Raw genomic sequence first — 17229 nt, 5'->3', positions numbered from 1 at the left:
ATATATATATATATATATATATATATATATATACATATACATATATAGTGGTGAGAGGAGGAATTAAAAACACAACACAAAGACTGCGGATTCTCAAGCAAAAGCCCTGGATGGTGATTTATTTACAATATGCAAAAGGTGAAAGTGCAATGAAGGTAAGTAGTGCCCAGGAGGCTTCTGGCTGGTGAGTATGGGTGTGCAAAAGTGGTGTAGGTGTCAATCTTATCCTCTGCAATCTGGAGAGAGATCTTAGTATCTGGGTAAGTCTGGAGTTTGTAGCCCCACTGTATTTCGTCTCTTACTGATTGCTTGCAGGTGGTGGTTGGTGCTGATGAGGTGAGTCCAGGTGACAGGTATTTGGCTATATATATATATATATATATATACATATATGTGTGTATACTGCACCCAACATAAATGAGTACAGCCCTATTTTCAAAAAAGATATACACTCATGGGCCACTTTATTAGTTACACCTTACTAGTATCGTGTTGGACTCCCTTTTGCCTTCAGAACTGCCTTAATCCTTCATGTAATAGATTCAACAAGGTACTGGAAATATTCCTCTGAGATTTTGCTCCATATTGACATGACAGCATCACACAGTTACTGCAGATCTGTCGGCTGCACATCCATGATGTGAATCTCCCGTTCCACCACATCCCAAAGGTGCTCTATTGGATTGAGCTCTGGTGACTGTGGAGGCCATTTGAGTACAGTGAACTCATTGTCATGTTCGAGAAACCAGTCTGAGATGATTCACGCTTTATGACATGGTGCGTTATCCTGCTTTAAGTAGCCATCAGTAGATGGGTACACTGTGGTCATAAAGAGATGGACATGGTCAGCTACAGTACTCTGGTAGGCTGTGGCGTTGACATGATGCTCAATTGGTACTAATGAGCCCAAAGTGTGCCAAGAAAACAATTCTCACACCATTACACCACCACCAGCAGCCTGAACTATTGATCCAAGACAGGATGGATCCATGCTTTCATGTTGTTGAGGCCAAATTCTGACCCGACCATCCGAATGTTGCAGCAGAAATGGAGACTCATCAGACCAGGCAACGTTTCTCCAATCTTCTATTGTCCAGTTTTGGTGAGCCTGTGTGAATTGTAGCCTCAGTTTCCTGTTCTTAGCTGACAGGAGTGGCACCCGGTGTGGTCTTCTGCTGCTGTAGCCCATCCGCCTTAAGGTTGGACGTGTTGTGTGTTCAGAGATGCTCTTCTGCAGACATCGGTTGTAACGAGTGGTTATTTGAGTTACTGTTGCCCTTCTATCAGCTGGAACCAGTCTGGCCATTCTCCTCTGACATCAACAAGGCATTTGCACTCACAGAACTGCCGCTCACTGGACATTTTCACTTTTTCAGACCATTCTCTGTAAACCCTAGAGATGGTTGTGCGTGAAAATCCCAGTAGATCAGTAGTTTCTGAAATACTCAGACCAGCCCATCTGGCACCAACAACCATGCCACATTCAAAGTCACTTAAATCAACTTTCTTCCCCATTCTGATGCTCACTTTGAACGTATATACACATAAATATTACAATGTAGACAATATATAATTAAAATGCTTGCCAAGATTAAAAGTAACCACAAGATCACAACACAATCAATATCACATTAACTTTATTACAAACATAAATCAAAACAAAAAGACAGCCATCAGTTTGAGCACACAGTGAACATGATGCAGAAGAGTTTAGTAAATGCCGTATGTTTGCTGCGCTCCGTCTCGGTATCGGTCCAAGTATCTGAGGGGCTGTCCGTGAGGGTATTTCCTCTGTGGAGGGTGATAAACCGGAGGTCTCTGGTACTCAAACACCGGCTCTCTCATTTCTGCACAAAACAATCACGTCATCATTGAATTAATAGAGTTACAAGCCTTTTCACAAGCTTAGTTTGAAGCCTAGTGTGAATGTTGTGGTTTGTAAGGAAGCTCGTATCCGCCTTAAACAATGATTAATCTGTGGGAGTTGTGGTGTGTTTCCCTTTCAGAAATTTAACACTTTCATGGCAGTTTCATGGCAAAAACAGGTCAAATTTATAAATAGTTACATAAGGTGGAGAAAACCGATGCAAACACAGGGAGAACATTCAAACTCCACACTGAAATGCCAACTGGCCCAGCTGGGACTTGAACCAGCGACCTTCTTGCTGTGAGGCGACAGTGCTAACCACTGTGCCACCATGCTGCCTCTGTTTTTTTAATCTTATAATGTCAACAAACTACACCTAGACTATTTATATATATAACCTGTAGCTAAAAATACAATGACTAAAACTTCAAGATCATCTTTACAAGTGTAGCTTCCTCATAGCATTCACTCACTTAGGATGTTGTGAAAGGTTTGCGTGACGGACTGATCCCACTGACACTGGAAAAAAGCCAGACCAGCAGGCGTAATCAGATCCTGGTGCTTCCTGTAGAAATCCAGCGTTTGGAAACTCCGCTGCTTCAGACTGTCGCTAAAAAACAGACACAAACGATGGAAGTCAGAATCATTAGCCACCCTGGATATTTTAATGTTATGTTTAAGTCATTAGCCCCTTTCACACAGCGATACTGGTAAATATCTGGAAAATTTACGGCACTTTACCAGTAAATAAACAAAAAACCGCTGTTCACACAGGCGAGGACGTTACGGATTTTTTCCGGAAAAGACCATTCACACATCCATTCCAAAACACCGATAAATTCTGACATCAACCAGAAATGACCACTAAACGGCTGGGTCTGTATTTGTAAACATTTGACTCCATTACAAACTCTGTGGATGGATCAGTATAGTGAACAACTTCGATGAAAACATATAGAGCAACACTTTCGCATGTCGAGATGCAGATATGTGTGTGTGCTGGCGCTCACCGGCTGCTTCACGGGCACACGCGACTTGTCAAGCAACTGAAGGAAGCAGAGCTTGAAGGTAAACAAACAACGGCTTGTCATAAGCATCTTATCGATAATTATTTACACTGTTGGCATTAAGATGAACATATAAACGTTATCTGACTAACTTCTAGCAGTTAAATGTGTCTGGGAAAATCTTCAAAGACTTTTATTTTAATAAACCGCGCGGACGTGAATGCGTCTGAGTGTTCTGATTGGCTACATCAGACGTCTCACGTCAGCGCGTTCTGAACGTGAACGCGCTCTTTCCGGCAATCTTCCTTCTGCGTTCACACAGCGCAGCATTCCGGCAAATTACCGGTAATGTTAAAAAAACTTCTCTTTCCGGAAAATGGCCGGAACGAATTTACCGGGATTTCCAAAAAGGGCCTGTTCACACCAAGCGGCAAACTCCCGCTCTCCCTCGGGAAGCCAATAGGAAAGTAACTGAAACTGCAATTCATCAAAATTCCGCTAGTCCTGGCTCCATAATAGAGCAAGTTGCAATTGAGCCCACTGTTAGAATGGCCAACTTTACAGCAGAAAAAAAGGTGTTTACAGCCTGGTACAAAGAACGATTTTGGTTCATATAGCTATTATTACTCTCCATGACAACTGTGAGGGGGGTAAATTTTTTTATAACTCATCCATTTCCTTTATATTAGGTTATATTAAGTCTGCACAATTAAGGGCGTGGCCACTTGAGTGACAGCTAGGTCACTGGTCGCCGTCACTTCACCTCAGCTGAATCCGGCAGATTAGCCACTGATCTCGGCATATTCATCGTATTTTTGTGTTGTTTTATGTGGCTTTACACAGTCAGCTGCCTTTTGGACTTATTTCTTACAATTATCAGATAATATGGGATGCTGTGTGCACTTAATTGTGCTCACAAACCATTTATGTGGTCTCCGTTTCCCATGTGACTAAAGTTATATACTTGTATACCATCTCTATAAATGTATTTGTTTTATTCAAGATCATTTATCATTAATATTTTTCTTTAGAGCTGTAAAGCACTCCAGAATGTGACAGATTGATTAGCTGTAGGCTCTAGATCAGTCATCTGAAGCGTTATCATACAGTGTTATGCTGGAGTTCATCAATTTACTAACACAGACTATATATGAAGTGTTTGGAAGTAATTCGCGTTTTCCTCCTTTAGAAAAACATCATAAGAGCAATGTTTAGTGGCTCAATGTATTACTACAGTGTTTTTAAAAGTCTAAACACTTTATTGATATAGTGTACAGCCAAGCACATGTGGTCAGAACACAAACGAGTCGCAGGTAATAAAGTATCAAGCGTTTCTCCCAAAGTAAAGTCTGTCTGCCAGGTCTAAGCAAAGTGCCAGCAGGTGTCTGTAGCTCCGCCCACTCTCCGCCTCTTTGCCCTTGTTTGGTATCCCGCCTTGGGTGCGATGACGCGCGAACAAAATGGCGACGGTTGGCCGCGCCTACTTGTAGCTTCTTTTGCAGTGTTCAGAAACCTATGGGTGACGTCACGGATGCTACGTCCATATATTTTACAGTCTATAGTTCACACATAAAGATCTTTCCGGGAAATTGCCGGTAATTTTCCGTAAAGGTCTGTATGTGTGAAAGGAGCTACTGTATTAACAGTGGTTTGATCTGTAAACAAATATTGCTTAAGAGGGCTAATAATATTGACCTTAAAATGGGTTAAAGAAAATTTAAAACTGCTTTTATTGTAGCTGAAATAAAAGAAATAAGACTTACCCTAGAAGGAAAAAAATATAGGAAATACTGTGAAAAATTCCTGAATCTGTTAAACATCATTTGGGAAATATTGGAAAAACAATGCACAGGAGGGCGAATAATTCTGACTTCATCTGTATATTAGGCTATTGCACAATAACTTTTATGGCAATATTGGGAGTTGCAGTGTTGAGGGGTTTTTCTGTGGGTTTTTCCTCAATCACAGAGGAGATCTGTCTCTGCTGTCCTGCACACACCCAGAGATTACAAACATTTTATTTGGGGAAAACAAATACTTCTTTGTTATGACATGGAAAAGATTGTTCTTTCCTTCTTTTCTGAGAATATTAATGGTTCATTTGTGTGTAATGACAGATCTGAGATTATTATCTGGTGAAAGAATCTCCAGAAGTCACAGCTTTCATTCTGATAGACAATGAAATAATAAACAGAAAGTTAAAGGGTGGCACGGTGGCTCAGTGGTTAGCACTGTCGCCTTACAGCAAGAAGGTTGCTGGTTCGATTAACTAAATTGCTTGTACTGAACGAGAGTGTGTGGGTGTTTCCCAGTACTGGGTTGCAGCTGGAAAGGCATCCGCTGTGTAAAACGTATGCTGGAATAGTTGGCGGTTCATTCCGCTGTGGCGACCCCTGATGAATAAAGGGACTAAGCCGAAGGAAAATGAATGAATATTGTTTTTTAATATAACTTTCATTAATCATGTTTTTTATGTAGTTCATTAGTAAATGCACAACTTTAGAAATGATTTTAAAATATAATAACAATTTAGTTATTTGAACAAATAAATATTTATATTTTGATATAATTTATAAATAAATCATTAATCATTATTATTGTATATACACAAGCCAAAGATGAAACATCCTGTCAATGCCTGCTTCAAAAATACATTTACAAAATATATATACAAATTAAAAGCATATTAAATGTCAAAACATGAGTGAAATCCATAAAATAACATGTGAAAACAACCATTTTAATAAATAATAATAATTATTATTATTTTTATACTAATAATATATATATATATATATATATATTAATAAATAAAATGTTATAATTAATAAATACATAATAATTATATAATAGTTGAATGAATATTACAAATATAACATTTAATATGAACTCAAATATTTGTTTATACACTTGAACTGTGAACTGCCAAGAAGAAATATTAATTTCATGCCGTTTCATTAGATTTACTTAAATTACTAAACCTACAATAATAAAAGCATTGATTAAAAATTAAATAAGAATTTAAATGAGTAAATAATAATAACTAAATAATCAATAGTATAATCAAAGTCTCTTTAAGGCTATAGTATTTGATATAATAGTCAATAGGTAATAATTATAATTATATAGGTCAATAATTATAATTATATACTTATTATTATTGTTTTTTATTATTAATAATAATAAATTATGATGATAATTATATAAATAATTAATTAATTATTATTCATTTTATATATATACACACCAAGCCATGCAATATTTCTGTAATAACAGCACTCTTACAGCCTCTTCACACTTCATTACTCCGCACACATAGAGTGACAGCAGATCAATAAACTCACTACAGTTCGACAAATATTGCAGCTGTTGGACAATATAATGTACTTTTGAGGCTTATTTAGGCAAGAATGTTGTTGTTTAGATTGTATCTATGCAGTTTATTTGTAAGGATAGTGACTATTTAAAATATTTTTAATTTCTGAGATTCAGTGCGTTGGCGGGCATCAGCCTGTCATACTGAGCAGAGCAAAGACGGTTGACACTCCACCACAAGATGGCGACAGAGACCTCACAATAAGCCAATAAGGAAAAAAATCAGCATAAAACTACAAACTACAGCTGATCAAATCATTATTAAACTGGTAAGTGACATTCTATGTTGAGCTCTTTCTTTTGTATGTTTCAGTGCTGTATTTATACCATAGTGTATTGACGCAATGTATGTACTTTGTGTTGTCCACTGTTACTGTTACTTTATGGTTGGTCAACTGTTTGTTTCTAATGAGTCTCCTGTTTTCGTTACTACACACTAGTTCAGTAAAAAGAAGAAATTCCTGCATTTGTGTAGTGGTTTTCCTCATCGCAAACACGCAGCAATCTACTAGTGTTAGCATTGCTTTGGCTTTTTTTTGGGTTAATTATTGTGATCTCCCGATTGCAACAGAGAAATACTGGGAAATCTCTGTAGACTGATGGCATTTCATGCGGTTCAGCCTTATAATCTTAAAATGTGAGCAAAATCAGCTGTTTTGTCATCATTTTAGACATTACACTAGAGAATCATTCAAACATTAGCTCTAAAGTGACATTAGTGAATGAGCAACGGTTTCTGCTGTTCTGACGTCAGCTGCAGATGTGAATGAACGGTGGAAGAAAGTAGTTCCTAATACGAAAGGGTTTTGAGACTCTTTGTGTTTGATCTTCCTTTTTATATACACGATTGTGCCATTGAACTGTTGTATAAATGCAGTATTACATGAGTAGCAGTGCGATGTGGCTGTATATCATCACTGGTGGGACACTAAAGCTTGGTTTATACTTCTGCATCGAGTGATCGGCGTGACCCACGGCGCATACCTTGCGCATTGTCATGCATTTATACTTCTGCGCGCTGTTTGTGTTGCTCTGCAATAACACTTCCGAAACACTAGCTGGCAGTGAGGTGTTTATGTTTCTCTGTGTCGAGTTTCTCTGCTGGTGCTTTGTTTTTTCTGAGCGCTACCTTAATGTACAAGTGGCTCAAACAAATCAGCCTTGAGGCACTCCGCTAACGCACGCCTCGAGATTGTGACATTTTATAAATATTAATGAATAACTAATGAATAAATAGCTAAATATTATATATATATATATATATATATATATATATATATATATATATATATATATATATATAAATATTATATACATATATATATATATATATATATATAAATATTATATACATATATATATATATATATATATATATATATATATATATATATATATATATATATATATATATAAAAATGAGAACATCTTATTTGGCCTTTTTCTTTCTCTTTTAAATCAGAGCTGCTTGACTGATGCAGTATGGTTTTTGTTCTCAGTAATGTTGCCTCACCATGGGACGGGTCTGACATCAGAGCCAAAATCCACCAGTGCGTCCTGTTTGAACAGAATGAAGATGAATCGGTGCAGGCCTGTTCCTTTGGCGGGGAACGGACTTAAGTATGGGCAGATCTGATCTCCGGATGCCACAGCACGTCCAGGGATATTCCCACTGGAAACAGATGCAGAGTTCATTAGGTCAGTTTTAGATCAGGGTTTTCCAGCCAGACTGATGTCTGTGTGGACTGATGTCGGAAACTCTTACAAAGAGCTGGGGGTATCTGGGTTTTATTATTAGAGACTGAAAAAATACTCACACGAGCCAGTGAAGATATTCCTGCTCTCCATCTAGCAGATGCTCATCTGCAAACACACGCGTATGTTAATAATCACTCTAGACCCCTACACCCCCTAGTGGAGAAACTGCAGTTCAACTACTTTCAAATTAATACATTTGTTATATTTGTATTCCCAGCTGGGTCAGTTGGCATTTCTGTGTGGAGTTTGCATGTTCTTCCCATGTTGACATGGGTTTTCTCCGGTGCTCTGGTTTCCCCCACAGTCCAAACACATGCGCTCTAGGGCAATTGAGTAGGCTAAATTGTCCGTAGTGTATGTGTGTCTAGGAGTGTGAACGTATGTTTCCCAGTGCTGGGTGGCAGCTGGAAGAGCATCCGCTGCGTAAAACATATGCTGGATAAGTTGGTGGTTCATTCCCCTGTGGCGACCCCAGATTAATAAAGGGACTGAGCCGAAAAAAAAATGAATGAATGAATATTTGTATTTTTATACGCGAGTGAGAAAATTGCAGCTTAAAAGAAAAGTTAAAATGTAAATGATCAAACTGCAGCTTAATTTTTTAAATGATTTGCAATATTTGTATTTGTTTATCTACATTTAAAATTATTTTTATAACTATTTACATAAAGGTCTTTTTCAGAAATATTTTCATGTTATCACCTGCAATCAAAAAACTGCAGTTTCTTATCCATACATTTGCAACATTTTTGTTTATATGTGAATAAAAAAGCAATATAAAATTACTAAAATGTGAAATATCAAACTGCAGTCAATTTTTTACAGCATCGCATTTGTAATATTTTTTTGTTTATGTGTATAAAATGCTAAATAAAAAGGTTAGAATGTAAAATATTAAGCTGCAGGTAAATTATTAGATTTGCAATGTTTTTGTTTATAAAAATTTCAAATTATTCATATAACTTTATATAAAGTTCAATATTTTAACTGCAGTTAAATATTTCATTACATTACATTAATTAGATTAATATATATATAGATTAATATATATTAATATATACATTAATACATATATATAAAAAATCAGGGCTTGGCATTAACTTTTTTGATCACCAGCCACTGTGGCTAGTAGTTTCCAATGTTACTAGCCACTCGCCATTTTCACTAGCCACAATTTTATTGTTGGGAAAATATATTTTATATGCATAAATTTGACTGTGGCATGCTAAAATTACCTAATTTAGATTGTGTTTTTTCCCCTTGCCTCCTCATTCATTAAACTGTTTTTTGTTTATGAGCTTACTCAATAAGCATGAGCAAATGGGTTATGTTTTTATAAAAAAAAAAAAAAGGGTCGCATTGAAATTAGTTTTCTTTTACAGGACTTTTCAGGAGTCAACACAATAAGGATTTACCTTTTTTCCTCTGGCCACACCAAACTAATTATTTCCTTGCCACAAATTTTAAATAATGTGTCAAAACAAGCACAATACTGCTGTATACATACACTTTATTTAACTCAACAGCTGACATTTTAAAAGTAAATATTCTCACGCATCTAAAACTATGCACAGTGGTCTGTTCTGGCTCAAGATCCCAGATCACTAGTTAACTATGCATACAACAACATATTAAAGCAATATTAATATAAAGGATGATTATTAAACTATATTAACAAAAATAACAGCAAGCAAAAGAAAGCGGGTAAAAACTTTCAGTGCGGGATAATGAAAGAATGATGCCACGCACATGGTTAATGTTAGGCCAATTAATAATCTGTTCAAAGAATGGTTAAAGCGAAAGCGACAACAACTGCTGCTGCTCACAAAGAATCTCGAGCCCTTGAAGGACTGTGGGTGCAAGAGCATCGCACTAGTTTCGTTTCCAGGCACGGTTGCTTTGAGTAAGGACACTGCACAGGAGCTTTTAAACACTCGTGCGCATCAAATCATTTGTGCGCGCGACACTAAATCCCTCATCAGTGAGTGAGGAAAGCCTGTCTCACCGTGCGCATGATCCTCTCATTCGTATTCACCTGCTTTCTTTTGCTCGCGTGAAAAGCTGTTTTTGTCAGTCGTGCTGCTTCTCGATTCTAAGATCACATTTGTACACATATACACAACCAGTCATAAACTAACAGTCTAATCTGTGGTGACAGCGAGCCAGCACTGGCAATTTAAAAATGAGTTTCAGCCAGCTAAAGGGTTGTTGCTAGATCGGATATAGATGCAGTTAATGAGAATAATTTATGTTATTTATAAAATTTCCCATTTATTGTATTTTAATAACTTCTACCCTCACCCCAACTCTAAACCCAACCATCACAGTAACGTAAAACAGTAGTTGTAGAGAGTATTATTTATGTTATCTATTAAATTACCTAATAAACTGTATTTTATAACGTCTACCCTCACCCCAACTCTAAACCCAACCATCACAGTAACGTAAAAACAGTAGTCGTACAGAGTATTATTTATGTTATCTAATAAATTACCCAATAAATTGTATTTTATAATGCCTACCCCCACCCCAACGCCTAACCCAATCGTCACAGTACTGTACAAATATAAGTTATTGTTATACAGTGTCATAAAAAATGCTGCTATATTAATGTGCATATCGCACTTCCAGCCAGCCGTGCATCCGATCTAGACTTTACCCAGACAAAGTGTTAAGTGGGAGTGGCTGTCTAACCCGCCACAACCGAAATCTACCCGCATTTGGCGGGTGTTAATGTAAATAATATATATATATATATATATATATATATATATATATATATATATATATATATATATATATATATATATATATATATATATATATATATATATATATATATATATATAAAATATTATTACTATTAATAGAATTTTAATAATTTTAATAGGTTTTATGATTTATGCACAAAAAATATTATTTTAATGGAAAACTTTGCACATTAGATTTCCAATAACAATAACAGAAGCAATAAAATATCATTTAAATGTAATCATAATAAAACTTTGAATATATTAATAAAAACTCTGATAACACAATAATAATACTCAGGCATGTGATCATCCGAGGGCAAAAAATAAGACAAGACCCCCGCCCCCTTTAAAAAATAAAAAATAAAATAATAATAATAATAATCTTGCGTATTGTCAGCGGCTTTGTCATGTACGCGCGCATTATAGGACTATATTATATACACAATGGCCTAATATGTCATCCCTGAATGACGTCTGGAATGAAGCAGGTAATGCTCTTTCTTATACGCAAACCCCACCTCAAAAAAACAATTCAGGTTAACAAATTACAGGGGTCGCCTCATTGAGCTTGGAAAATACAGAAATCTGCACAGAATTATTACTAGTAATCTAATTCTAATAATGGTTTAACAGTAATAAGATGATTGGATGCGCCTGATCATGGTGATTTTATAAATGTGTGAATCTCTTAAACACACCTGGGCTGGTTAACAACAGCGTCCACAGAGAATCTTCTTCAGCTTCATAATGAACATGAGGAGCTTGTTCTGCCTGAGGAACACACACACACACACACACACACACACACACACACACTTGATTAATTTATTTGGTAGGACTAATAATATTTAAAGCAACACATAATAATCATAAAGAGCCCGTGATGTTTCACAGTACAAGCAATGGATACAACCATTGAGTTTCTTTTACGTGACGACATTAAAATACTCAATCAATTCTGCGCATAGTAGTAAGTAAATGGATTAAGGATAGAGATGGCATCGTCTTGTCCACACATGCAGACTGCCTATTATTGAAGACACAGAACAGTATTTAGCAATTTGTTTGGAGTCTTTCTTACTGAGCCCGGCGATTTGTAATCCTCTCACACACAGTTTGCGAACAGGTCCTAGGCTACTGTAGATTAAAACAATAAGATTTATGTTGTAGTTGTTTCTGAATAGCACAAATCCATGTATGCGTCAAAACAGCAGCCTACTTCCATAACCAGGATGTTTGTTGATACTTTATCCACAGCTACAACATCAGGAGTGTTTGGAAAATTTCTGATGACAGTACTCAAAACGTGTGCGTTACTGTTCAATGATGGAAACCAGTTCATTCGTACAGTCGTGTTAATGTATAGTACATTGACTCTGTTCATCTCTTTAGCTGTAATGTTCACAATGCGATCATGACGTGCGATGTAAAGCCTTGAACGTGTGGCACACTGTTCAATATGTGTGCTGTTGATTCCGCCATTATGTCTCTATGCAGTAGACAGAAGGGCTCATGATGTTTCGAGTACCACACGGACAGACTATACTTTGTAAGGAGTGTCTGTAAACGAGCTCTGATGACGAACTTAAGAATAGTGTGGGATGTACTTTAAGACAGAAACAATCATTCAGTCTCCTCACCTGACTCGGCGTTAGATGATTCCCATAATGCACTGATGCACTGCTGTCGTCTCCATACCCTATGCGCAGCATGACCCGCGGTGTGAAATACGCCATGGGGAACAGATCTTTATAGATGCCGTAGTGTTCAGCTAGTCTGCGGATCTGATGCGGTCCGTTTGTTTTCTCCCACTCAGACTTTACTCCGTCCAGAGACACGCGGACTGAAGGCATCAAATGAGGAAAGCGCACATTAGATGTCAGAATTATTATTGATAATGTGATATAATGTCTCTAGACAAACAACCACTGCATCATTAAACCTGAATGCTTAAATATTCACACTTAAAAAAAAAAAACGTATATGCTCTTGTTAGTATAGATAGTGATTTTGTTGTAATGTATTTATTATTATACTGTAATAATAATGGCAAGATATAAAATATGAATGCCCAAATTAACCGATTAACCGTTAACTGAAAGGGTGCGTTTTTAACCGATCAATAGTATTAGTTAATTAGTATTAGTTAATAGTATTAGTTAATAGTATTAGTTATTAGTTAATTAAACGATTAAAAAAGATAATATTTATATATTTTTAAAGTTTGGCTGCATAAGGGGCCGATCACATTGAAAGCGCTTTTTGCGTTGCATCTTTTGAATGGTTTACTAATGGCCGCGAGTGTTTTGCACGCTGCTTATGCGCCCTGCTGCGCCTCGTGTTTTTGCCAGAGTTGATGCTAAACCAGCGCTGATGCTGATTACCTCTGTCCTGGATCTGCATCATAAACTCAACAAATAGGCTATTGATAATTTATTGTACAACCAACAAACCAACCTTTTTTCCATTTGGAAAATTACAATTATTAATAGTTCTTAGAAATTATTAATTTTTAAAACAGCCTACATCAGCTAATCTATGAATCAAACAAATCCAAAGATTTTCTGGATTTTTGCATAATGATAACTCCACCAAACTGAGGCTACATAAAACAGCTTATAAAACATGTATGCAAATTAATGCAATATCATATGTAAACAACAAAATTGTTTTATGCTATAGTAGCCTATACTTTACTAAAAGTCAACATATGGGCCTTGTCATTGTCTTTCATCACAAGTAGCGTGCGCACATGAACTGCAAGTGAGAGAGGGGGAAAAAACTCACAAGCTTTAAGGTGAAGTCAGATGCTACAATAATCTTTAATGACTTCCATTAAAAATGTTGACAGAGGCTTGTGATATCAGAATTTGAGCGGGGCATTAACTAAATGCATAGGCCTATTTTTCGTGGAGCGATTGATTTGAGGTAGCCTGCTATTTTTATTTGATGGGAGAAATAAACATGATTGGACAAACAGCATATGCTGGTTCTTAAAAAGGATTCGCTCAGTGTTTAAGTTATGTAATCTAAATTTGTCATTTAAGTTAAAAATATCTAGGGCGGGACAATTTATTTTATTCTTTTTATTTATTTATTTATTTTTCTATGCTGTTGAAAACACTGCAGGTGCCCAAAGACGTTCTGTTGTTCTGTATGCTGCTGCTCACATGTTAAATCAATATTTTAAAATGCAATATTTAATGTGTCACACAAAATAGACACGTCAATAGTTTTTTATTAAATATTAATTTAATGTTAATCTGACCAGTTAACCGTTAATATTCAGTAAACGACCGGCAGTTGCCGATTGGCAAATATGACTGAAATGAGCATCCCTAATATAAAAGCAGTATACTTAAATTAAAATAGCATTAAATATATAATAATGCTGTGCAAAAAAGAATTGCAACTAATTGCATCCCAAATAAAAGTTTGTTTTGACAATTTAAGTTTGTGTGTGTGTATATGTATATGTTAACAATAAATATAAGTAATGTTAAGTATAAGGTTAAAGTATAAGTATAATATTTTAACATTAATGAGAATTTGTTTGGTTAAAAATGTGCTTAAAACACCACAATGTTAACATTCATAATGGTCTACTTTTGGGATTACCAAAATATGTATTATTACTGTACTAAACCCTTTATGATATATCCCAACAAACCGAATTTATTTATTTATAATAATAATAATAATAATATAAAAATGTAAACAGTTTTTTGGATGAGATTAATCGCAATTAATATTTACCCAGCACTATAAAAAAATTAAATATTTTATTTATTATTTCAATTGTTTTAATTGATTAAAAAAAGTCCTGTTGCCTCACAGCAAGAAGGTCCCTGGTTCGAGCCTCGGCTGGGTCAGTTGGCGTTTCTGTGTGGAGTTTGCATGTTCTCCCTGCGTTCACATGGGTTTCCTCTGGGTGCTCCGGTTTCCCCCACAGTCCAAAGACATGTGGTACAGGTGAATTGGGTAAGCTAAATTGTCCCTAGTGTATGAGTGTGAATTAATGTGTGTGGATGTTTCCCAGAGATGGGTTGCGGCTGGAAGGGCATCCATTGCGTAAAACATATGCTGGATAAGTTGGTGGTTCATTCAGCTGTGGCGACCACAGATTAATAAAGGGACTAAGCCGACAAGAAAATGAATGAATGAATAATTGATTAAAAACCTCAAAATAATAATAATAATATTCATAATAATGATATTTGTTTGATTGGATGAGCCTGATTATGGTGATTGATGATTAACTCACATGTTTGTAGTCGATTTTCTCTTTCCAGCTCAGGATTCTTCTTGTTCTCCTGAATCACCTTCATCCTCTCCTTCACCTCCATCTTTCTGGATGGGCGGTGATACGGGAGCCCGATGTCCACTGGCGCAATGGCTACAAACAAAACAAAAATACAAACAAAACATCACGAGCTGAATGTTCACTAACAGACAAAATAACAACCAGCAGCTTCATCCGATCTGATATTACAGCTCTTGTGAATGTAACCTGAAACTCTAAAACAGCACGGTGTGTGTATTCATAACTCAAAGTTTACAGTTGAGGGTAAAATTATTAGCCCTCCTGTGAAATATTGATTATTTTTAAGGACATTTTAACAGTATTTTCTAATAATATTTTTTCTTCAGGAGAAAGTCTTATTTGTTTTATTTCGGCTAGAATAAAAGCATTTTTTTAAATCATTTTAAGGTCAATATTATTAGCCCCCTTAAAAAAAAAATATATATATATATATATATATTATTATTATTTTAAATTAACTACAGAACCACTGTTATACAATGACTTGTCTAATTACCCTAACTTTACCCTAATTAACCTAGTTAAGTCTTTAAATGTCACTTTGAGCTTAATACTAGTATCTTGAAAAATATCTAATATCAAATATTATTTACTGTCATCATGGCAAAGATAAAATAAATCAGTTATTAGAAATTAGTTATTAAAACTATTATCTTTAGAAATATGTAGAACAAATCTCTTTGTTAGACAATACTTGAAGAAAGAATATAAAATAATAAATAAATAACAGAAGAGCTAATAATTCTGACTTCATCTGTACCTTGTTTGGTCTGGTCCTGTGTGTGTTTTCTGTAGGTTTTCCACCAAACATCTTTTTGGTCAGCCTCTTCAGCTGCTCGTATGTATCGAGTGTAGCTGCGATATTTCTCCAGAGAGTCCAGCTGAGTGCTTTTAATGTCCTCATTGGGCATCGGACCCAGAGGCGCCGCCCGCCGACTCAGGACAGCTGCAGGAAAGTCAACACAGCAGTTATTTTTAGTATAAAAGTAATAAGAATAAATAATAATAATAATAATAATAACAATAATCTTGGGCTGCAGGGTGATATGGCTGTAGCCATTTTTAGTATAACAATAGTAAGACTTAATAATAACAACAACAACAACAACAACAACAACAACAACAACAACAACAACAACAACAATAATTATGATGTTTTATATAAAGAGACTTATTTGTTGTAGAAAAAAATATTATAATAATAAAAATATATTTATACAACTATTGTAATATCTTGTGTAAATACATAACAATAACAATCATTTAAAATAAAGTAATAAAATATTGTTCTTTTACTTTATTAATAACACATTTAATAAAAGTTTAGCGTAATACATTACAATGCTATAATAATGTTGTAATACAAATATAAGTAACAGCAAAACAAAAACATTTTCTTGTTTAATAATTTTTTATCTGAACATAACAAGTCCCATTAATGTTGCAGAATAAAAAACAATATACAAACAAATATGATTATAAATGTATCAATACAAAACTTTATTATATATTATAATAAGATATTAAAATTACTATAATAATATTTCACAATAAATATAAAAAAAACACAATAGTAAAGTCGTAATAATGTTATAACAATGTTGTAATACAAATAAAATTACCGGCATTATATTATTATCATAAATGTATCAATATAAAACTTTGATATATAAAATAATAAGATATTACAAATATTACAATAATATTTCACTATAAATATCAAACTGCCTTAAATATAACGTAACAAAAATGTAATAACAATATAACCTCAATTTTTAGAGCAAATCTGAGATATGTAGCGTCTCCAAATGCTTATAGAGACACGAAAATTAATGAAAATAGATACTAATAAATAAATTATCCATTAAATAATTGAATCAGAGTGAATATAAACAGGTAACTTAAAGGTCATTCACGACAGCAGACACACGCGCGCACACAAACAGCTGCGGCTTAACTAATTATTTCACTAATTAGCTGCTCATTAATGTAGATTTCCGTTCATTATCGCTCACCGGTGGACCGGAGACCACGGGAGTGCCGTTTCAGTCCCGCATCCACCGCCGCCCGCAGCAGGACACACGCCGATCCGCGCGCCGCCATGATGAACCGAACCGGCGACGGCGACGCTCAGTGACGTCAGAA

General features: G+C 35.4%; 1 protein-coding gene across 1 annotated transcript; it reads right to left on the bottom strand.

Moving 5' to 3' along the window:
* Positions 1-1620: 1620 nt before the first annotated feature.
* mrpl38 (mitochondrial ribosomal protein L38) lies at positions 1621-17213 on the bottom strand. The gene is made up of 9 exons (XM_056469199.1): positions 17100-17213; positions 15845-16030; positions 15025-15156; positions 12401-12603; positions 11459-11531; positions 8067-8112; positions 7763-7921; positions 2341-2477; positions 1621-1847 (listed from the first exon to the last, which is right to left on the bottom strand). Exons 1-9 carry the CDS (start codon positions 17185-17187, stop codon positions 1711-1713), a joined length of 1161 nt encoding a protein of 386 aa, XP_056325174.1. The 5' UTR covers positions 17188-17213; the 3' UTR covers positions 1621-1710.
* Positions 17214-17229: the final 16 nt, after the last annotated feature.

This window comes from Danio aesculapii, chromosome 12, assembly GCF_903798145.1.
Source record: "Danio aesculapii chromosome 12, fDanAes4.1, whole genome shotgun sequence".
NCBI classification, from domain to species: domain Eukaryota; kingdom Metazoa; phylum Chordata; class Actinopteri; order Cypriniformes; family Danionidae; genus Danio; species Danio aesculapii.
The sequence above is the reverse complement of the archived record's forward strand: the minus strand, read 5'-3'. Positions and strand labels throughout refer to the sequence as shown.

Excerpts from the sequence above, each read along its gene's own strand:
- mrpl38 (XM_056469199.1), bottom strand. The coding sequence starts at position 17,187 with ATGGCGGCGCGCGGATCGGCGTGTGTCCTGCTGCGGGCGGCGGTGGAT. Across the intron at positions 15,157-15,844 it reads ACAGGACCAGACCAAACAAG|CCATTGCGCCAGTGGACATC; the intron begins GTACAGATGAAG and ends TTTTGTTTGTAG. Across the intron at positions 12,604-15,024 it reads AGAAAATCGACTACAAACAT|TCCGCGTGTCTCTGGACGGA; the intron begins GTGAGTTAATCA and ends TGATGCCTTCAG.